General features: G+C 40.8%; 2 gene segments (V, D, J or C); one reads left to right on the top strand and one right to left on the bottom strand.

Moving 5' to 3' along the window:
* Positions 1-11,038: 11,038 nt before the first annotated feature.
* LOC132861619 (immunoglobulin heavy variable 1-3-like) lies at positions 11,039-11,872 on the bottom strand. The segment is given in 3 exon segments: positions 11,039-11,056; positions 11,393-11,733; positions 11,821-11,872. Coding segments are annotated over 3 exon segments (411 nt in total).
* Positions 11,873-12,881: 1,009 nt separating this feature from the next.
* LOC132861617 (Ig heavy chain V region 3-6-like) lies at positions 12,882-14,778 on the top strand. The segment is given in 2 exon segments: positions 12,882-12,920; positions 14,377-14,778. Coding segments are annotated over 2 exon segments (441 nt in total).
* The last annotated feature ends 8,991 nt before the right edge of the window (positions 14,779-23,769 follow it).

The raw sequence follows: 23,769 nt of genomic DNA, 5'->3' as shown, positions 1-23,769 counted from the left end.
TTGCTGATAATTTATTGTGTAAAATACAAACAAAACCCATGAAATTGTGTAATTCTGCACCCTTTGGTTCTACTTTGACATGAAATTACTGCTTCAAAAATTAATGGCACTGATTATTCAGCATGATATGATCACTTTTTCTCTTATACAGCAGCAGTCTGTGAACGGTTCCGATTTATTTATTAATTAAAGAAGAATATGGTGAACTCTATTTACGTTTATACTTACAGTTAATGTTGTAGAACTTTTGTGAAATGTATGTATTCCATAATCATGAATTAAATAAAAGTCAACTATTTTTCTGTCAATGTCATTTATTTCCCTCTTTGTTCTTCTGTAAGAATTTGTTTATAAGAGACAGTCTCAGTGTTCAATGTCTCACAGAAATACATAGAAATTGCGAAGTATCTAGATCTGACTGAGGATATGAGACTATGTTGTAATTCAAAGAAACCTAAAATGTTACAGTATATTTGTTAAGCCTTAGCACCACCTGCAGATCTTGTGAAAATGCCCGTATATTGTATGCACTTGTTTCCTTTACCACATTTGGGGAAAGATTTTGGATGGCTCATTAACATGTTTGTACCACTATGTTGTCTAGCACAATAAATAAAAAGCAGAATACTGGGCACTCAAACCATTCAAACCAGAATGAATCTGAAATGTATTTAAATCATGAGGAGATTCATCTGATGGAGGAAATGTGAATCATATGTAGAAACAGCCATCAAGAATTATATATAAAATTTACCTTTAAGGATTATTATCTATGAATGAGAAGATTGGGATTATGATAATAGAACATAAGGATAGTTTTACCTTTTTATAGTCATGGAATAATGCTCTCACACTTTCTCACACATGTTCACACAAAATCAGATTTTTTGATATTATTATTATTAATCAAAGACACAACAATATATAAAGTTCAGAATTGTGATATTATTATAATAGTCGTTATGATGTGCAGCAATATTAAAGATATAATATTGTGGATTTAAATCAACTTAAACAAATATCTAGCTTGAAACTTTCTGTGATAATCTGCAGGATTATTGTTTTTGATTTAGACTCGGATAGATCAGTGTTGTGTCTTGTGTCACACTGAATGAGGAGTTTTTGTACAGGGATGTTGTTTATTCGTCTCACTGTGAGGTTCTCGAGTGCAGTAATACACAGCTGTGTCTTCAGTCTGCATGTTCTGTCCTGTTAATGTCACTGTGCTGCTGGACGTGTCTCTGGAAACCTGAAACCTGCTTTTCAGTCTTTCATTGTAGCCAGTGACTCCACCAACACACTGCTGGAAACATGCTATATTATTCCTGAATCATTCAATCATTAAACACTCTGCTGGTTCCAACTGCTGGTTAAATATCCTGTAAAAATCCACTGAAGTTAATCCCAGATCCTTTACAGGAAAGACTCAGAGTTTCTCCAGGTTTTTCACCACTGAACCAGTGGGAATAGACACAAGAATCAGACACCTGCCACATAAAAAAAGAAAACATAAGTGTATTCATTCATTCATTCATTCATTTTCTACCGCTTATCCAAACTACCTCGGGTCACGGGGAGCCTGTGCCTATCTCAGGCGTCATCGGGCATCAAGGCAGGATACACCCTGGACGGAGTGCCAACCCATCGCAGGGCACACACACACTCTCATTCACTCACTCACGCACTCACACACTACGGACAATTTTTCCAGAGATGCCAATCAACCTACTATGCATGTCTTTGGACCGGGGGAGGAAGCCCCGGAGACACGGTGAGAACATGCAAACTCCACACACAAGGCGGATCGAACCCCCAACCCTGGAGGTGTTATTAGGTCATTACAACTATCGCCAATAGATCCATAGCATCTGGTCAGGTACCAACTACCTTCAAGAGAGCAAGGGTTATTCCCATCCTGAAGAAACCTGCTCTGGATCCATCAGACATCAGTAACTACAGACCGGTATCACTTCTCTCGTTTCTTTCAAAAATTCTTGAACGCATTGTCTTTAATCAACTGTCTGTCTATCTCTCACAGAACAACCTCCAAGACCCCAACCAGTCTGGCTTTAAAGCAGCTCATTCCATAGAGACAGCCCTTTTAGATGTCTCTGAGAAACTACATGCTGCTAGATCAGCCAATCTCTCATCCGTCCTTATCCTCCTTGACCTTTCAGCAGCGTTTGATACGGTCAACCATAAGACTCTCTCAGCCACCCTCAGGAGTCTTGGGATTTGCGGATCAGCTTGGGAATGGTTCGCTTCCTACCTGGAAGGACGCTCATATCAGGTAACATGGAGGGGAGTGACATCTGCTCCACGCAGACTCTCCACTGGCATCCCACAAGGCTCAGTACTTGGTCCTCTTCTGTTCTCCCTGTATACTCACTCTCTTGGTGAAGTTATTTCCTCACATGGGTTCTCTTACCACTGCTATGCTGATTATACACAACTTATCTTCTCTTTCCCACCCGCAGATGCCACAGCTTCTGAACGGATCTCTGCATGTCTGGCAGAAATTTCATCATGGATGACTGCTCATCAGTTAAAGCTTAATCCTAGCAAAACTGAACTGCTCTTCATCCCAGGTGATTCATCCCCAGGTCATGATCTTGCTATATCCTTGCACAACGATCTGATCTCCCCTTCAGCCACAGCTCGCAACCTTGGGGTAACCATGGACAATCAACTGTCCTTTTCCTCTCATGTTGCTAATGTGACTCGCTCATGTCGGTTTCTTCTCTACAACATTAGAAGGATTCGACCATTTCTGTCCACACAGGCTGCTCAGGTACTTGTTCAGTCTCTTGTCATTTCTAGACTGGATCACTGCAATGCACTGCTGGCAGGTCTACCTATGAACGCAATCCGTCCTCTGCAAATGATCCAAAATGCAGCTGCCCGGCTTGTTTTCAAACTGCCAAAGTTCTCGCATACCACCCCGCTGCTGCGATCCCTCCACTGGCTTCCGGTAGCTGCACGCATCAGATTCAAAACACTGATGCTGGCCTACAAAGCCAAAAATGGACCAGCTCCCTCTTACCTCAAAGCCCTCATCACTCCTCACACTGCACCCCGCACCCTCCGATCTACCAGCACTGCTCGACTGGTTCCACCATCTCTCAGGGTAAGAGGCAAGTATACTACAAGACTCTTCTCTGTACTGGCACCAAGGTGGTGGAACGAACTTCCCCTAGAGGTCCGGACAGCTGAGTCACTGGCTATTTTCAAGCGGCGGTTGAAGACTTACTTATTCAGGAAACACTTCAACTAGCACTTCTTTCATTATCTTTTGCATTTAAAAAAACAAAAAAAACAAACAAAAAAAAAACACACCTTTGACACTTTCATTGTAACTTTGAACAAATGTTTTAAACTCATGGTATCTTAAGTATGTAACTTAGTGAGCCAGCATTAATGTATTCAATGTTAGAGATTTAAGCACTTATGTACGTCACTCTGGATAAGGGCGTCTGCCAAATGCTGTAAATGTAAATGTAAATGTATTACAGTGTGTATTGGGACTGTGATGTGTGTATTACAGTGTGTAATGGGACTGGGATGTGTGTATTACAGTGTGTATTGGGACTGGGATGTGTGTATTACAGTGTGTATTGGGACTGGGATGTGTGTATTACAGTGTGTATTGGGACTGGGATGTGTGTATCACAGTGTGTATTGGGACTGTGGTGTCTACTATTTTGTTGGCTTGAGGAACAGTCAGATCCACATTAACACAGTATGCTGACAGAGCTGTTATTTCTACCTGTGGGCTTTTTCCAGCATTTCCAGGAGCTAAGAATAGTTTATTTATATTTACATTCCTAATAATTAGTTTAGGCCACGCCTACTTTAGGGTTATATCAGGTATCTTTGATTCAGTCGTGTGCCACGAAAGTTGTGTTAGCAAAAGGGTGCTATTTTTATAACAGGGTGAATTTGCATAACACACTTCAGCTGTTAGATTTCATAGCTTCATGAAAACCTCTTGAAAACAAGCAGCTGCTGCCCCCTACAGGTGCAGATACAGAAGATTATAATGTTCTTGCTGCCAATAAAAAAAAAAAAAAAAAAAACTTTCACATGGACCAACAATGAAAATAAAGAAAGTAGGAATTCAGAATTGTAGCATTTTTATCAGCATGGTTTAAAAGAGAGTAAACACTCAGACACAGTATCAGCAGTAACATAGTAAATCATTTGGTTTAACCAAATCAATTAATAGGGAAATTAATATTAATTTTTTTCCTAGATTTGTGAACATCTACTTAAATAGTTCTTAGTCTGTTAATTTAATTCAATTTATTTATATAACACATTTAAGAGTGGATATTTTCTCAAAGCAGCTTTAAAAAAGAAAAGAAACATACAATAAAAATTTTAAAATTAAAGTTTCAAATTTGTAACATTTTTTTGTAACAGATTGTGAGCTTTTCATGTGTCTATAGTAAGTCTGTGTTTTTGTATTGATGTCTAAGGGGAAGTATCACTGTGTGCTGTATCCCTTCGGGCGCAGTAATAAACTGCAGTGTCTTCTGTCCTCATGCTGTTCATCTGCAGATACACCTGCTTCTTACCGTTGTCTCTGGAGATGGTGAAGCGGCCCTGAACAGCGCTGGAGTAAAACTTCCTATCACTATCATACTCGATAATTGCAACAAATTCCAGTCCTTTTCCAGGCGCCTGTCTGATCCAAGCCATCCAGTAGCTACTAAAGTCAAATCCAGAGGCTGTGCAGGTCAGTTTATGAGACTGATCAGGTTTGATGATCACTGGATCAGACTCGATCAGTGTCTGACTGCAGGAATCTGAAATAGAAGAATATTCAAAGGTAGGAGTTAAAGTTAAAAAATAAGAAAACTGAAAAATCGTTAAAGTAAATAATAATACTAACATTGAATGAAGATTGCTAGAGTAAAGTAACTCAAAACTCTGTCTAGTCCCATCTCAAAGAATTAAAATGATTCCTGCTGCTGTAAATGAACACAAACTGCTGCTATGTTGTTGGGCTGAAAGTTTCAGCATAAATGGTTCAAACACAGGATTTGGTTTGCATGACACACCCACTAGAGATATAAAAACATCATGTGTTTCAGACAAATTGCTGTGTTGAGTGCAGCTCTGCAGCTGTTAATCACACTCACACTCCGTTTCATCTCCATATCAATTTAATGTGGGAAATAATTCAGCTGTTTGTTATTATTAATAATGATATGAACGTGTTGTGATGTAATTAACACTTCTTGTGATGGACAGATTGAAATCTGATCTATTTCCAGTTCCCTCAAATTAATCTGAATCTTTCCCTGGTTTCTGTTGGATCCAGTGCATGAGGTTCATGGAGAAGTGCAGTAGGAGACAGAGACTTACATGCAAATTTCTCATATTATAATTTAGCATCATCCTTTTTCATTCACATTCACAGAATAGGACTTGCAGTCTCTGTTCACTTTATTCAACAATTTGGAGTTTTCCCTACTCCATACACACCTGATTGAACTGATATAGTATACATTTATACTGTCTCCAGCTTCTTACTCTCAAGCAGTATGATTTTCTCCTTCTATCTATAATATTTAGAAAGCAGCACATCCTATTATTGTCATATATTGTACTTATTACACTTATTACAGACATATATATGAAATGACCACAACTGCATGATTCAAAGACTATTTATAAAATACGTAACAAATATAACAAAAATGATACACCATAAATAATAAGTACATCACTTTCCTGTGTTCAGCACATCACCTGTTAGATAGCAGCACTTTTCTTATGCATGTAAAGTAATAGTGAACATAGTGAGAGCTTACACATTAAAGCCAGAAAAAAAGACATTCAGAAAACCTCAGGATTCACAGCAAATCAATGAAAATATCTAAATAATATCAATGTTAATAGTTTAATTTGTATAACATATTTAAGAATAAATCCTGTTTTACAATTTTACAATACAAATTTGAAAGAAAACTAATTTTACTATATATCAATCATTTCCTACAGTTATGTACAAGTCAATCTCACTGGGACAAGGAACAATGACTCAGTGAGCAGGACTGTAAATTTGGTCATGATCAATCTAAATCATAACTCAATTATAATATGATGTATAGATGTCAGTGTTAATTTACTTGATTTATTTGTAGTATAAAATTGTAATTGTATATAATTATAAAAAATATAATTGTAGTTTAAAATTTAGCACTACAATCTCATTAAATCATCTGACAGAAAGCTAGCTGATGTCATTTTCTCACTTTTCTGAGAAACTTAAGCCCTATTCGGACGGGATTAGTTTTACGTGGGGATGTGGGGATCACTTCTCTGTGATTTTAGTCCCGTCCGAATGTGCCATCTCGGTATTCATTACGGACAATGTCAGTAAAGATTACGGCAACTTTTACCTTCTGTAAAAAGGTCCGCAAAAATTACCTCAGGTAATACTAATCCCGTCCGAATAGACTCGCTGTAAATATGTACGGTAAAATTCCGTCATTTCCTGTTTAAAAGTAGTTTTTGGCGCGTTTTGCAAGCATGGAGGTGCCATGTTGTCTGTTTGCGCACGTGATAACAGGAAGCAACGTCATACGCACATGACGAGAAGGAGGTTACTGTGGTGCATAAAGCGAGTTACCCCTCCCACTTCTGCTAGTTTTACTGAGATGTCTTGTCCCGTGCGAATTGGCCAATTAATATTACAGACGTCCTGAGGTAAAATTGCATTACTCCACGTCCCCACGTAAAACTGATCCCATCCGAATAGGGCTTTAGAAGGAAAAACTTGGATTCCTCTAGATGTAAAAACCTCATCATAGCATAAACTTCTCAAATCTGTGATTTTAAATCTATAAAATTTGGAACATTGAGAGATGTTCTCAGGTGAATTCATGTAAAGTGAACACACTCTTCAAATTGGCAAATTCAGTAAGGAGTAAAACACTTGGGTGTGTTGTTATAAGACAAGAATCAAGGACCAGGTGGATCACAAGGACCAGGTTACATCATACTCAGGAATTGTAGAGGTGGTGGATGCAGGTGCCGATAATTTATTGTGTAAAATACAAACAAAACCCATGAAATTGTGTAATTCTGCACCCTTTGGCTGTACTGTGACATGAAGTTACTGCTACAAACATGAATATAATTATTTTCTAATAATCAATGGCACTGATTACTATGATCACTTTTCCTCTTATACAGCAGCAGTCTGTGAACGGTGACAATTTATTTATTAATCTAAGAAGAATATGGTGAATTCTTTTCATGTTTATAGTTACAGTTCTTGTTGTGATAATTTTGTAAAATACATGCTTTCAATACACGTTGGTGATAAACGTTAGCGAATATTCAGTAAATGTTATTTATTTCCCTTGTTGTTTCTTTCAGGAAATTATGACTATAAGAGACAGTCTCAGTGTTCAATGTCTCACAGAAAGACTTAGAAATTGTGGTCTAGCTGTGACTGAGGATATGAGAATATGTTGTACTTTAATGAAACCTACAATGTTACAGTATATTTGTTAAGCTGTAGCGCCACCTGCAGATCTTGTGAAAATGGCCTCTACATTGAATACGTTTTTCTCTTTGACCACATCTGAGATTTTGGACGATTGATTAACATGTTTGTACCACTGTGGTTTCTAGCACAGTAATAAACAGCAGAATCCTGGGCTCTCAAACCAGTCAGCTGCAGATACACCATGTTTTTGGAGTTGTCTCTGGTCATTTCTAAACGTCCCTCAATGTCTTTGGTGTATATTGTTTGACTGGCATCAGCCTAGATAACCCCAATCCATTCTAGAGCTTTTCCAGCTTGTTGTCTGATCCAGTTGTCTGATCCACACTTGCTCAGACATGTTTACACAAATTCTAATTTGTTGATGTGATTATTATTAGACAAAAACACTACTTTATATAAAGTTCAGGAAAGTGTTGTGATTATAATAGTCTTTATGATGTGCAGCAATATTAGAGATATAATAATATGGATTTAAATCAACATCATTAACTTAAACAAATAACTAGATTGAAATGTTTTGTGATCATTTGTGGGATCATTTTTTTTTAAATTTAGCCTCAGATAGATAGATAGTGTTGTGTTTTCTGTCTTGTTATTGTGAACACTGAATGAGGAGTTTTTGTACAGTGATGTTGTTTATTCGTCTCACTGTGAGGACCACGAGCGCAGTAATACTCAGCTGTGTCTTCAGTCTGCATGTTCTGTCCTGTTAATGTCACTGTGCTGCTGGACGTGTCTCTGGAAACCTGAAACCTGCTTTTCAGTTTCTCACTGTAGTAAGTGTTACCATTACCACATATATCTCCGATCCATTCCAGAGTTTTTCCTGCAGGTTGTCATATCCAGTATGTACAGTAGCTGCTATCAGTTAATGAATATCCAGACACTTTACAGGTCAGAGTCAGTGACTGACCAGGAGTTAATACTGTGGATCCGGTCTGGATCAGCTCAACACTGTGAACACCTGTTAAAGAAAAGTTATTTTAATGATGTAAAAGCAAAAAGCTTTAAGGAACCAAAACTGTATTACATGTCAAATGTAAAAACACTTACAGTGTACGGCTGCCAGCAGCAGCAGCAGTAGGGATGTAGAGATCATGTTGTGTGTTGGAGCAGAAGAAGTAAAAGCTCTTGGTCTTTGTTGCTTAAATATATAACAGAGGAGGACATTTGCAAAGAGACACTCCTTATCTTAGGGTCAAAATGGGATGGATTCTTATATATAAATATAAATGAGAAAACCTCCTCATCTTTTAAACTTGTCTGTATTTTTTAGAGATATCTATCACTGCAGCTTGAGTTTATGTTTGAACCAATAAGAAGCTTAAGGCAGGTGTTAATGAGTAAGTTTATACACTATCAGGTGTTTTCAGGTGAATTTATAATAAGAAAACTTACAGAAATTTATATTAATTTAGAACAGGAAACTGTCACGGACGCGGAATAGAAACGGACCCAAATGCAGGACAGCTTAAAAGAAACAGTTTTTTTTAACTAATGTGACCGGAATGAGACTACTTTCGCTTTAAGAGGGTGGGTAGGATAATTACACAGGTGTTTAAAGACTTGCGACTCTGAGAAACTATCGTTTGATCTCGTTCCCGCTGATATCCGTGCGCGTTGGAAGGACTCTTGCGACTAGTCCGTTACACGATCTTGCTTAAAAAAAAAGAAAACAAAAACAACTATTGTTTCATTCCGTTTCTTCTGGTATGTATGTGCTCTAAAGGTTGCTGTGGATATTCTGCCTCTTCAATTGGTGGATTTAGTGACTTCTGGGCATTCTTAAGGAGTGTCATTGATCAGGTAAAGACGTTGCAGTGTTTTAAGAGTTGAAACGTATAATTGCGGGATATTGCTTAAATTAATTGTTGTTTGTGTTGCCACAGTTCATAAATGCAGACGCACAGCTTTCCAGAACAGCATGTGTAACAAATAAATCAATTGTTCAATAGCACCTGATATCATCAGTCAGGTAACAATGCTGCTTTTATTCTCATGGAAGTGTGGGGTTTTATTGTGTAATATGGAGAGATGGTAATGTTAAAATGTAATTGTTTATTGTTGTTTTAGTCATATTGGACAAAGGGGAAAAGCTTCTCTGCAAAATAGGCAGCCAGGTTAATCCGGCTGTTTTAAAAGGAGGTATGTAATTTGGATTTGTGAAATGCCCATGTCTTATACCTTGTATATTTGATGCTTTGTTTTAATTGAAATGTATTAAAGGTGTTTTTATTTATAGGAGTACTTTTGGCTGTTGACTAGGCAACCACTGTTTCTTTTCTTTTGTATTTTCCATTTATTTTCTTTTCCATTTTTTGTATTTCTTTATACCATTATACCTGATACAACAGGGAATTATACGCTCCTGTTTTACTAAGTTTGATTTGGGCATAAAATCTCCCTCTACCTGGGTTTGCGCTGTGGGTTTGTGTAGGAATTGAGTTCTTGTGTATTGGGTGTTTTTTCTTATTTATTCTTTGGATTTGAGGTGTGATTGAAATATTTTCATACAGGTTTAATTTTGATTTGATTTTTAATGTAAAATTCTTTTCATTAAAGCTAGAACTCATTTCTTTATGCCCAGTGGGTGTTTAAATCTGAACCCGTAGGCAAGCTGTTAACGGTCTTTGTATGTGTGGAGCTTATTTGCTGTTGAATAAATTGTAAACTCCTTTGTACTCTGGCTTCTAATTCATTTGAATTACTTGAGCGGGTTGTCTTATTTTCTCCCACTAAGTTGTTAAAGTGGAGGTGGCGTAGTCACACTCAGTCTAATTATCAAAATTAGGAATTTATACCTTATGGTTCACATGCTATTGGTCACACTAAAAAAAACCACGAAACAGGACAAAGCCAAAACTCAGACGCAGACAGAGACAACAGAGGATTCCGCGCTGCACAAGGCAACCCGGCTCAACTAAATAGTACAAATAATTATTCAGACACAAGGGACAGGTGTGCAGAGGTGGGGTGGAAAAGACAAGGGCGGGGCAGACACGTGAGCAAGGAACATAAACAAAAGGCACATGGCCAAAGTCCGGGCAGAGTTCTGACAGAAACTTTATTTCTATTCATTTATAATTCTGTTTAATTTAGAACCGTACATTATAACAGCATTATAAAATACATCTTGTCATGTTACTGAGAAACTTCACAACCACAGGAGGATGTAGTTACATAAATTAGTGTTATTTGTCCAACCTGTGTTTAACAACCCAAATAACTAATCAATAATAAACTAACATTACAGAGAGGCTGTGTTGAGTGCAGCTCTGCAGCTGTTAATCACACTCACACCCCGTTTCATCTCCATATCAATTTAATGTGGGAAATAATTCAGCTGTTTGTTATTATTAATAATGATATGAACGTGTTGTGATGTAATTAACGCTTCCTGTGACGGTCAGATTGAAAACTGATTCATTTCCAGTTCCCTTAAATTAATCTGAATCTCCACCATAATCCATGAAAATGATGATAATTAGATAAACGATCCTTTGTCGTTATCAGTCATGTGTAGGCTGCACTCTAGAGAATTACATTAACACAAATGATTCTCATGTCTACAAATATCCTGGTTTCTGTTTTGAGAAGGTGAATATGAACATGAATGAAGCTGTTAAAGCCAAACTTACAGTACAGAGGTACAGATATTATGGGGAACAGAAATGGTGTCACTTGGCCTTTAGAGAGTCTGAATGCTGCAGAAACATGTTTAACATTTCAATAAAACATTACAGGATTTAAAACAAAATGTTAATGAGCTCTTTAATATATATATATGTATAGAACATAACAGATAAATGATAACAGGACATGTGACTTGTTCAAAAAACTCTGAAAATGTGTGTCTGGTTTTTGTACAGCTGCTTCCTCATCTCCAGTCACTGTGGGGTCTCGGGCACAGTAATAAACCGCAGTGTCCTCTGTCCTCAGGGTCTTGGCCTCTAAGTACTGTGTGCTTGCTGAGACGTCTTCTGTAAAAGTGAGCTGGTTCTTCACAGACTCTGCATATGTTGGATCATTATTGCCTGTACTCATCCAGCCAAGCCATTCCAGAGCTTTCCCTGGTTTCTTTCTGATCCAGTGCATGTCGTTGCTTGTCATTGAATATCCATTTATCTTACAGGAGATCTTCACAGTTTCTCCAGGTCTCTTTACCACAGCAGGAGACTGGTCCAGTCTGATCTCATCACTGCTGACACCTAGCAGATAAAACATAACAAAGATCATCATCAACACAGTCAAGATATTCTGAGGGAAGAAATAAACAGTACAGAAGTCTCAGGTACCTTTGGTTAACATTATAACAAAGATGTAGTACTGAGTGACCCTCAGCCCCATCATCATGGTCTTTGATTCAGTCGTGTGACACAAACTTCGGGTGAGCAAGAGGCTGGTTTTTTATAACAGGTGAATTTGCATAAACACACTTCAGCTGTTAGATTTCATAGTTTCATGAATCCTTCTCAAAAACAAGCAGCTGCTGCCCCCTACAGGTGCAGATATAAAATATTATAATGTTCTGGCTGTCAGTAAAATAAATTATTAAATAACAATACATTTTTACATGGACTAGCGGAAATAAAGTTGGAATTCAGAAATAGAGAACTTTTTATCAGCATGGTTTAAAAGAGAGAAAACACTCAGATACAGTATCAGCAGTGACATAGTAAATCATCTGGTTTAATTAATCAGTTAATTGGGAAATCAATATTAGTCTCGATGATTATTTACAAATGAACATCTACTTCCTCAGTTCTTAGTATGTCAATTCAATTTATTTGTTTTACACATTTAACAATGGACATTGTCTCAAAGCAGCTTTACAAAAGAACAGAATCATATATACAGTATATATTTTAAGTTTAAATTTAGTACCATTTTGAGGAAACCTTGAGAGGATCCAGGCTCAGTTGGGAACCTCATCCTCATTTGGGTGACACAGGACAGTAAATAATGTAAATGTAAATATCCTTCCTACCACAGTTTGTAGTCAGTTTGTCACAGTGAGAAATATAGTCAATAAATATTAGATATATTCAGGAATTAAATAAATATTATATCAGTATAAATGTCCAGACACTGTGATCTTGTCATGTGTCTATAGTAAGTCTGTGTTTTTGTACTGATGTCTAAGGGGAAGTATCACTGTGTGTCACGGGCGCAGTAATAAACTGCAGTGTCTTCTGTCCTCATGCTGTTCATCTGCAGATACACCTGCTTCTTACTGTTGTCTCTGGAGATGGTGAAGCGGCCCTTAACAGTGCTGGAGTAATATATGCTACCACTGCCGCTTGAGATATATGCAACCCATTCCAGTCCTTTTCCAGGTGCCTGTCTGATCCAAGCCATGTCTGAGCCACCAAAGTTAAATCCAGAGGCTGTGCAGGTCAGTTTATGAGACTGATCAGGTTTGATGATCACTGGATCAGACTCGATCAGTGTCTGACTGCAGGAATCTGAAATAGAAGAATATTCAAAGGTAGGAATTAATATTAAAAATGAATTAAATATGTTTTTTTTTAAATAATGTAGCAAATAATACTAACATTGAATGAAGATTACTAGAGTAAAGTAACTCAAAACTCTGCCTAGTCCCATCTCAAAGAATTAAAATGATTCCTGCTGCTGTAAATGAACACAAACTTCTGCTATGTTGTTGGGCTGAATGTTTCAGCATAAATGGTTCAAACACAGGATTTGGTTTGCATGACACACCCACTAGAGATATAAAAACATCCACAGAGGAACAGACTAGAGGAGAAAACTATTTCTGTAAGTTTCACATTGTCAGGTCACTAACTGTTCTGTTTGTAGTATTAGTTAACGCTCCCTAACACTCCTGCTGCTTGGCTTTGAATTAGAATTTTACCTTTACTGAGTTTGACTTTCCTGACCCGACTCATTCAGCATTTATTGTTTAAATCAAATATAAAACCACAAAAAGTGAAAACTGCAGAATTTATAAAATACACAGAATATTGTAGTTAAATATGAATCACTTTTTCAGAATCCCAAAAATCATTAATCTGTCCGGTGAGTTAAATGAAGCTGGAGAACGATTAGAGTGTTTAAGAAAGAGACACGGAATGTGTTCAAATAGACTGAGAAGATTTTCTTTACAAAGAGAGAATTCTAATCATATTAATTGCTTAAATTCTATGTTGGAATAAAGGTTTTGTACAAAAAAAAAGATTAACTCTGATTTTGCAGACATTTTAACAACAAAAGAAACAATACATCTGTTTAGCTAACAATAACTAAAAATCCTCTGTGGAATGAATTAATAACTAGTTACAACATTTGACAGTAAACTATGTTATACATAAATCCGTGGCATTTTGACCTCTTAATGAATGCAAAGAAAAAAAAACTCTCAGGAATCTAAATGATACTTTTTTTTAATGTTATCTCTGATTTCCAAAGACTTCCAGTCCCAATAAACTCCTGATTCCTATTCTTATAATTTAAACACGATTTACACTAAAATGTTTAAGGTAAAAAAGTAGTCTGTCTGTTACAGTAACTACTTTAGGACATGTCAGTAGCTGTATCCTGCAGCCCCTTCACCATTACACCAAATGAGCAATAGTACTATTTGCATGAGGTTAAATTATGTAAACTCTGTCCCTGACTATACATCAATAAAGCTGGATGATTAGAGAGCAGCTCCCACCAGTACAGCCTCAACTGTAACCATGCTGCTTGTTTATCTCCTAGTGTTGGACATATCTACGTCCTGTAAGTTTGTTTAAACCATACATTGTTGTACTTTGTCTATTTCATGTTGAGATCTTTTAGAAAAAAAATATTATGTTTACTATCTATATATTTTTTTATTGCAGTGTAGCGCAATTGATTTTACTCAGCCAGGTCATGTGATTGTCCGGCCTGGACAGACTTTGACCACTGGCTGTAAAGTGTCTGGTTACAGCTTGACTGATAGCAGTTATTGTACAAACTGGATTCGACATGCTACTGGGAAAAATATGCAGTGGATTGGATACATTTGTAGTGATGGAAGCACAGGGGGCACAGAGTCACTGAAAAACAGGTTCAGCATCACTCAGGACACCTCCAGTAACACAGTGACCCTCCAGGGTCAGAATGTGCAGATGGAAGACACAGCTGTGTATTATTGTGTGCGCTACCATAACACAGTGCTACAGATAACAGAAGTGCCTGTACAAAAACCTCCTCAGATCAGCATCATGCCTTTTGTCATCGTCCCAATGTTCATCATCTGATCTCTACATTTATCTCCTCATTTACTTTCTCAGTCATATCAATATACTGGAATTGCACAGTGTAGAGTGGCTTTTACAAACACTTTTTATCAGTCTCCTTATTTAAAGAAGTGAGATTTCAGGAAATTCTGTAGTGAGAGTAGAGAGCAGGTGGAGGAATACCTGGAAAGTTAGATGTCTGCTCTGGAAAGAAGAGGAATGAAAGTCAGTCATAGTAAGACAGAATACGTCTGTTTGAACATGTGTTTGAACGTGACGATGACCGAGTAACTGAATACATTACCCTGATTATTGTCTCGTGATATTGAATGATTATATGATTAGTTACAGTATATATATCCATCCATCCATCCATCTTCTACCGCTTATCCAGGATCTTGTCCTTTCGGTCATGACCCAAAGCTCATGACCATAGGTGAGGGTAGGAACGTAGATCGACTGGTAAATAGAGAGCTTCGCCTTGCGGCTCAGTTCTTACTTCACCACAACAGACCGGTATATCAACCGCATCACTACAGAAGATACACCGATCCGCCTGTCAATCTCCCGCTCTATCCTTCCCTCACTCGTGAACAAGACCCCAAGATGCTTAAACTCCTCCACTTGAGGCAGGAGCTTTCCACCAACCTGAAGGGGACAAGCCACCCTTTTCCGGCTGAGAACCATGGTCTCGGACTTGGAGGTGCTGATTCTCATCCCCGCGGCTTCACAATCGGCTGCAAACCGTCCCAGTGCACGCTGAAGGTCCGTATTTGAAGAAGCCAACAGGACTACATCATCTGCAAAAAGCAGAGACGAAATCCCGTGGTCCCCACACCTCCAACACCACCTGTGAATAAGAGCACCTGTTAATCACACTCACACCCCGTTTCATCTCCATATCAATTTAATGTGGGAAATAATTCAGCTGTTTGTTATTATTAATAATGATATGAACGTGTTGTGATGTAATTAACGCTTCCTGTGATGGTCAGATTGAAAACTGATCTATTTCCAGTTCCCTTAAATTAATCTGAATCTCCACCATAATCCATGAAAATGATAATAATTAGATAAACGATCCTTTATGTCGTTATCAGTCATGTGTAGGCTGCACTCTAGAGAATTACATTAACACAGAAATGATTCTCATGTCTACAAATTTCCTGGTTTCTATTTTGAGAAGGTGAATATGAACATGGCTGAAGCTGTTAAAGCCAAACTTACAGTACAGAGGTACAGTTAGACTACGGAGTTCACATATCCAAACCATTCCAGAGCTTTTCCCTGGTTTCTGTCTCATCCAGTGCATGTTGTATTCAGTCATATCAAAGCCGTGTATCTTACAGGAGATCTTCACAGTTGAAATTGAGATATTCAATTCATAAAGTTACTGCTACAAACATGAAGATAATTATTTTCTAATAATCAATGGCACTGATTACTATGATCACTTTTCCTCTTATACAGCAGCAGTTTGTGAACGGTGACAATTTATTTATCAATTAAAGAAGAATATGGCGAACTCTTTTTACGTTAAACGTTACATTTAATGTTATGGAACTTTAGTAAAATGTATGTATTTAATAATCACTAATTAAAGTCTGACATTTTTCTGTAAATGTTATTTACTGTATTTCCTTCTTGGTTCCTCTGTAAGAATATGACTATAAGAGACAGTCTCAGTGTTCATTGTGTCACAGAAATACATAGACATTGTGGAGTATCTAGATCTGACTGAGGATATGAGAATATGTTGTACTCTAAAGAAACCTACAATGTTACAGTATATTTGTTGAGCTGTAGCGCCACCTGCAGAACTGCCCTCTACATTGCCCGGCAGAACTTGTAAAAATGCCCTCTACATTGAATACGCTTTTCCCTTTGACCACATCTGGGATTTTAGACGATTGATTAACATGTTTGTACCACTGTGGTTTCTAGCACAGTAATAAACAGCAGAATCCTGGGCACTCAAACCAGTCAGTTGCAGATTGTGACAGAGTGAACTGTCCCTTTCGTCAGCAAGGCACTACATACCCCACTACACATTCACTTCTCCTCCGTTTCTCGCTACAGTGCTGTGGGTGCACACACACGCCAGTTAGCACGCCGCTCGCTCGCATACATGCCGCACACACTCACTTCATTCTTTCATTCCGGACAATAAGCACAGACAGACACAGACAGACACAGACAGACACAGACAGACTTTGTAATTCTTTATTTGTCTTTAAATATCTATGTATAGGTTTCCTTTTCTGGGGTTAAATTTTAGAAACTCGCCTGTTTGTTGTGTCGGTCTTCCGGGTGGGTTTGGACAGCAGCCAACCGGAGCGCTGGATAGCGGCTGGCTTTAAAGCGCCAGCGCTGCGCCACACATGCGCAGTAAAACCGGAAGTCGGCGAGTTTATTTTGATGGAACATTTTTGCTTGCGATTACTATTATTATTATTGTTAATATTATTGGTATCGTTCTCATTATTGCTGTTATTATTGTTATTACTATTGTTATGATGTTTATTATTTATATATAATGTTATAACTCCTTTCTATGGCTGGGTAAAGATTCCGACCCCTCTGGGAGAAATGGTTGAGTCCAGGGGGAGGGGTTTACCCTTTAAAAACCAGTCTCCCATTTCAGTTCGGGTTTGAAGTGGTAGGAGTGTGAAGTGGAGTTTTGGAATTGGAAGCGAGTCAAGTAAATGCACAATTGTAGGTGCTGTATGCTTGCACATAGTTTTCTTTATTTTCTCAGATTTTCTTTGGTTTTCTTTATTTTTCCACTTTTCTGGGGAGTTGTAAATATTTTGGACTTTGCACTCGAGCACATTGTAAATAAACACCACTTTAACATCACAGCGAGTATTGCCATCATTTGGGTAGAAGGCGAACCCGTAAGGCCGCTCTACCACATTTGGTGTCAGAAGTGGGATGGCTACTCGCAGGATAGTGCCAAGAGGACGCAAGGCCAAGATGGTGCTTCGTTCCCAGACCCGGGCAACCACTGAGGAAGATGGAGCCTGGGGAAAGGTGGATTCCACTGAGGAAGAGAGAGAGGAGGAGTGGGGTCCTCCTGTCCGACCCAAGGGTACAGCATCCAGGACTGGAGCAGGGCCGCCCACTACAACCTTTGAAGGAGGGATGGCAGAGGTGTTCCGACAGTTCATGCATGCACAGGAACAGCAAGAGAAACGCTATCTCCAAGCGCTGCAGTCTCTGCAGGAAACCATGCGGCAAGCCTTCCAACCGGCTTCTTCATCTCTGGGCCTGGAGAGTCCACGAATGGAGCTGCCCACCCCAGCAGCCCGGAGGAATACTACTGCACTGAGGGTCCAGAGCACACCGACGCCCACCAGTCAGCCAATGCTCAGAACCGAGCCAAAGTTGCCAAGCTTCCAGCAAGGGCAAGACATCGAAAACTATCTGCATCGGTTCGAGTGGCTTGCCAGAACCTGGAAGTGGCCGGAGGAAGAATGGAGCTATCAGCTGGTTCCACTGTTGACCGGGCAAGCGCTGGAGGCCTATCTGGTGATGGATGAAGACCAAGCAGCAGTCTACAGCGAACTCAAGAAGGCGCTGTTGGAGAAGTTTAACGTCTCTCCAGAAACCTATCGTCAGCGGTTTCGTGCAACTACGACCCCAGTTGGGGAGACACCCTCCGAGACATATAATCGGCTGAGGCATCGTTACCGCCGTTGGGTGCGACCGGAACTATACACCAAGGAGTAGATTGGTGAGATGGTCATCCTGGAGCAGTTTCTCCGAGTCCTGCTGTACGAAATCAGGACATGGGTAAAGGAACGGGAGCCGAGAACTGGGCTAGCTGCTGCAAAACACGCCCAGCAGTATCGGAACGCTCACCAAGAGGGTCGTCATTTCCAACCAACGAAAGGTGACCAGAGGAGTTCTACCAGTGGATGGAGCGCTGGAGAATCTCGTCGCGATGTTCAAGACAGAAAGGGGGATAAAGACACCAGAGAGCAGAAAATCACGTGTTACTATTGTCAACAGCCAGGACACAAAGCAACCGTGTGCCCAGCAAGAAAAGCCAAATTGACGGGGTTTTGTTATGTCCCAAGGAAGGAGGACAGTACAGTGAATTGTATGGGGAACCCCCAACTCATCCCAGTGACCGTTAATGGGAAGGAGTTGACCGCTTTGTTGGACACTGGGAGTTCAATGTCGCTGGTGAAGAGATGTCACGTGACCAGCGTGTCTTTCACAAATCACACAAAACTACAATGTGTGCATGGGGATGTGAAACAGTACCCCCAGACAGAGGTGAATGTGAACATTAATGGACAGACATACCTACTTACGGTGGCGATGGTGGAAACTCTACCGGCGGATGTGATTTTGGGACGTGACGTACCGGTATTTCCAGAACTGGTACAAGTGAACTGGGAGGAAGAACGATCAAGAACCAACGTCCAGCTAGCATGTCCAGTTGTCACTCGGGCCCAAGATGGGACTGCAGCCGTTGCCGGACTTGGACAGTAGTTTGCTTCAAGGTGGGACCAAGGGGCCCAGGAAATCACGTCGGCAACGCTGGCTAGAGAAAGGACTTGGTACACCAGTGCCGGAGATCAAAACTGAAGGACTGGAGGTGAGTGGATGGACTGTACCTGTGAACATTGTGAAGCTGCAGCACGCCAACGAGTCACTGAAGCCTTTGTTCGAGAAAGCGTTGCAAGGCAAACAACCAGACGTGTGTGGGGAGAGGTATATCATCACCAACGATATGCTCTACATGAAAGCCTCAGATGTAACCCGGTTGGTGTTGCCGAAATGTTGTCGCCCCGTGGTGTTGCACCTGGCACATACAGTTCCCTGGGCAGGACATCTTGCGCTGCAGAAAACCTACGCACGCATCAGCTCACGATTCACCTGGCCATCTATGTACATGGATGTACAAAAGTACTGCGCCACATGCCCCACCTGTCAGCAGACCAGTGCTGTGCGACGACGAGACAGGGCCCCTCTACAACCATTGCCCGTGATCTCTGTACCATTCTGACGCATCGCTATGGACATAGTAGGGCCACTGTAGAGGAGCAGTACAGGATATCAGTATATACTTGTTATCAGTGACTACGCAACTAGGTACCCGGAGGCATTTCCTCTCCGCTCCATCACCACCCCTAAGATCATAAATGCTCTCATTCAGCTGTTCTCTCGGGTTGGAATCCCAGAAGAAATACTCACGGACCAAGGGACCAACTTCACCTCAAAGCTGATGAGACAGTTACACCGACAGCTGGGTATCACCGCTATTAAGACCACCCCATATCACCCACAGACAGATGGACTGGTGGAACGCTTCAATAAAACACTCAAAAGCATGCTGCGTAAATTTGTGTCGGAAACTGGAAGGGACTGGTATAAATGGGTACCCTTCTTGCTGTTTGCCTACCAGGAGGTGCCACAAGCATCGACTGGCTTCTCACCTTTCGAGCTCCTGTACGGTTGGCAGGTCCAAGGACCTCTGGATCTCCTCTGGAAAAACTGGGAGGACCCTTGTTCAGAAAAGAAGGCGGAAAAGGGCATAGTCCAGTATATCCTGGAGATGAGGGATCGACTGGAGAACTACAGGAAGCTGGCAGAGGAGAACCTCCGAAAGGCTCAGAAGGCACAGAAAACATGGTATGACCAGCAAGCCCGTTCCAGAGAGCTACGACCAGGTCAAAAGGTGTTGTTGTTGCTGCCAACATCCACGAGCAAGCTCCTTATGAAGTTTCAGGGACCCTACAGTGTTGTACGGAGGATGGGGCAGACAACTTATGAGATCCATCACCCGGACAAAGGCAAAGCGACACAGATCTACCACATTAACCTGCTGAAAGAGTGGAGAGAGCCTCCCAGGTACTGGTAACCGGTACTGCTCATCCAAAAGGTGGAGGAGGATCAGGAGGAGGATCACCCGGAACCAAAAGCTAGTGAGCAGGCCCAGCCAGCAGAGGTAGACCTTGGACATCTGGGGGCACCCAAACAGGCTGAGCTGCAAACGCTCTTTGGTCGATACCCCGCGTTGTTTCGTCAGAGGCCTGGACGGACCGACCTGATTCACCACCAGATCCGCCTGACTGATACAACTCCATCTCGGCAAAGACCGTATCGGGTACCCGAGAGGCTGGTGGCCCCACTGAAGGCAGAAGTCAGGACTATGCTGGAGATGGAAGTAATTGAGCCATCAAGTAGTGAATGGAGTAGTCCGGTGGTCATCGTACCGAAGAAGGACAACACCCTCCGCATCTGCATTGATTTCCGTCGATTAAACTCCCAATCCCAGTTTGACGCATACCCGATGCCACGCATTGACGATCTGCTGGAAAAGATCGGGAGAGCCAAATATGTGACGACACTAGACCTGTGTAAAGGCTACTGGCAGGTGCCTCTGGAGAAGACATCCAGGCCTTACACAGCGTTCAGGACCCCACTAGGATTGTACCAGTTCACGGTTCTTCCCTTTGGCCTGCACGGGGCACCAGAAATGTTCCAGAGGTTGATGGACCGGGTGCTGCAGGGCGGGGAAGAGTGGTCAGCCGCGTATCTGGACGATGTGGTAGTCCAGAGCGAGACCTGGGCTGATCACCTAAGCCACCTGGAAGAGACCCTGAGGAGGATCCAGGAGGCAGGCCTGACCCTGAATGTGGCCAAATGTGCGTGGGCCAAGGCTGAGGCAGACTACCTGGGTTACCGGTTGGGTGAGGGAGAGCTAAGGCCCCAAGTGGACAAAGTGGAGGCCATTCGCAACAGCCCGAGGCCTACAACTAAGAAGGAGGTCAGATCCTTCTTAGGACTGGTGGGATGGTACCGGTGGTTCATCCCAAATTTCTCCACCACCGCAGTACCGCTGAGCAACCTGCTGGGGAAGGCAGTGAAGAACCCAATACGGTGGACTGAAGACTGTGAGACAGCCTTCGTCACGCTGAAGGAAACAATGTGTGCAGAGCCTGTCTTATGCAGTCCAGACTTCACAAAGCGGTTCACCGTCCAGGTTGATGCATCTTCGGTGGGAGTTGGAGCAGTCTTGACCCAGGGTGAGGAAGGCAACGAGAGACCAGTTGCCTTCCTGAGTCGGAAACTGCTGCCACGTGAAACCCGGTATTCCACCATTGAGAAAGAATGCTTGGCAATCAAATGGGCCCTGGAGAGCCTAAAGTATTACCTGCTAGGAAGGGAATTCACCCTGGAAACTGACCACAGAGCCTTAACCTGGATCCACACCATGAAGGACCACAATGCTCGGGTGACCAGGTGGTACCTCTCCTTGCAGCCATACCACTTCAGAGTCAGACATCGTCCAGGGAAACAGAACCTGACTGCTGACTACCTGTCTCGCCACCCAGCCAGCTCGCGGCTTGGAGAGGGGGAAGGTGATGTGACAGAGTGAACTGTCCCTTTCGTCAGCAAGGCGCTACATACCCCACTACACATTCACTTCTCCTCCGTTTCTCGCTACAGTGCTGTGGGTGCACACACGCCAGTTAGCACGCCGCTCGCTCGCATACATGCCGCACACACACTCACTTCATTCTTTCATTCCGGACAATAAGCACACACACACACACACACAAACACCATAACACCATTTTGGAGTTGTCTCGGGTAATTTCCAAACGTCCCTCAATGTCTTTGGCGTTTATTGTTTTACTGGCATCAGACCAGATAGCCCCAATCCATTCTAGAGCTTTTCCAGCTTTTTGTCTTATCCATTTGTCTGATCCACACTTTCTAACACGTTTACACAAATTCTAATTTGTTGATGTGATTATTATTAGTCAAAGACACTACTTTATATAAAGTCCAGGAAAGTGATGTGATTATAATAGTGTAGCCTGCTTGGATGTTATGTTTTAGAACACAACATTGTTTTTGTATGTGATATTTTCTTTTTGACTGATGAATGTATTGTTATGGTCCTGTAAGTGGCATCCTATCCTCAAACATAGCTAATTGATGTCTTAAGCCCATTGGTTCAGGGCCTGGGCTGTTAATTTTGATGTGAGTGATTGGATGGGGCAGGTATTTGTCGTAATGGTGATTGAAGACGAGAAGAGAGAGTCGGACATTTTTGTTTTTTTGTGCTGGAGAGACACGCAGAGGTGTCGCTCGTTATAAATACTTTCTGTTTGCTTTTTACTCCTTTCAAGGTGACAGGATACAGTGTCCAGTAGACACTTTAAAACAAATGGTTATTTTTCTTTGTATTCTGGAGCAAATATCCAAAGTTCGCTACGGATTATAGGTGTTGTACCTGAACTTTCTTTTGCTGCTGAGGGAAAACGTGCTCATGTGTTCGTGGATCATCAAGGCTATGTCCGAGTAACTTGACTTGACGTGACTGAGTCTAAGTTTTTTTACTTTGTGGTTTATGCCGATTAAAAAGAAGGGGCGAAGTAGCTTATCGCCACAACGCTCACAAGCATCGTCCAGGCCTGCCACGTTTTTATTATTTTTTTTTCTGTTTGTTTTACTAAGTTGGTCATGACCATAACATGTTTCAGTGAAATATATTAGTAAAGTTCAAGTTAGTAAACTTATTACGAATTCTAAGTAGTTTGTAAAATAATAAAGTAATACTTATTGTTCTATTCGTCTTTTTGTCATGTACTTTATTTACTAAATGATTATTTAAGTATTATGTTACAATAGTCTTTAGAGATATAATCATATGGATTTAAATCAACAATATTAACAAACAAATAACTAGCTTGAAATGTTTTGTGATAATTTGTGGGATGTATATATCGTCGCTGTCGGGCGGAAACCTCGTATGTCCAAATTTGGTCAATTACATATTTTTTCACATATCGATGCTATTGTTCAGTCTCCACATGGGTCTGTTATTTTTACAAGTTATTAACCAATCTAAAGCCTTGAAAATAGCTTGAGCGCAAATCTCATAACTCCATTGGACACTTCAACTGTCCACCTCTTCCTCACTCCGCGGGAGAGCTTCACGGCATATTTCTCCTCAAGAAGAGTCGCAACGAATCAACACGTCTT

The sequence above is a fragment of the Tachysurus vachellii genome, chromosome 18 (assembly GCF_030014155.1).
Source record: "Tachysurus vachellii isolate PV-2020 chromosome 18, HZAU_Pvac_v1, whole genome shotgun sequence".
NCBI classification, from domain to species: Eukaryota; Metazoa; Chordata; class Actinopteri; order Siluriformes; family Bagridae; genus Tachysurus; species Tachysurus vachellii.
Note: the sequence above shows the minus strand (reverse complement) of the source record. Positions and strands in the feature narration are given on the sequence as shown.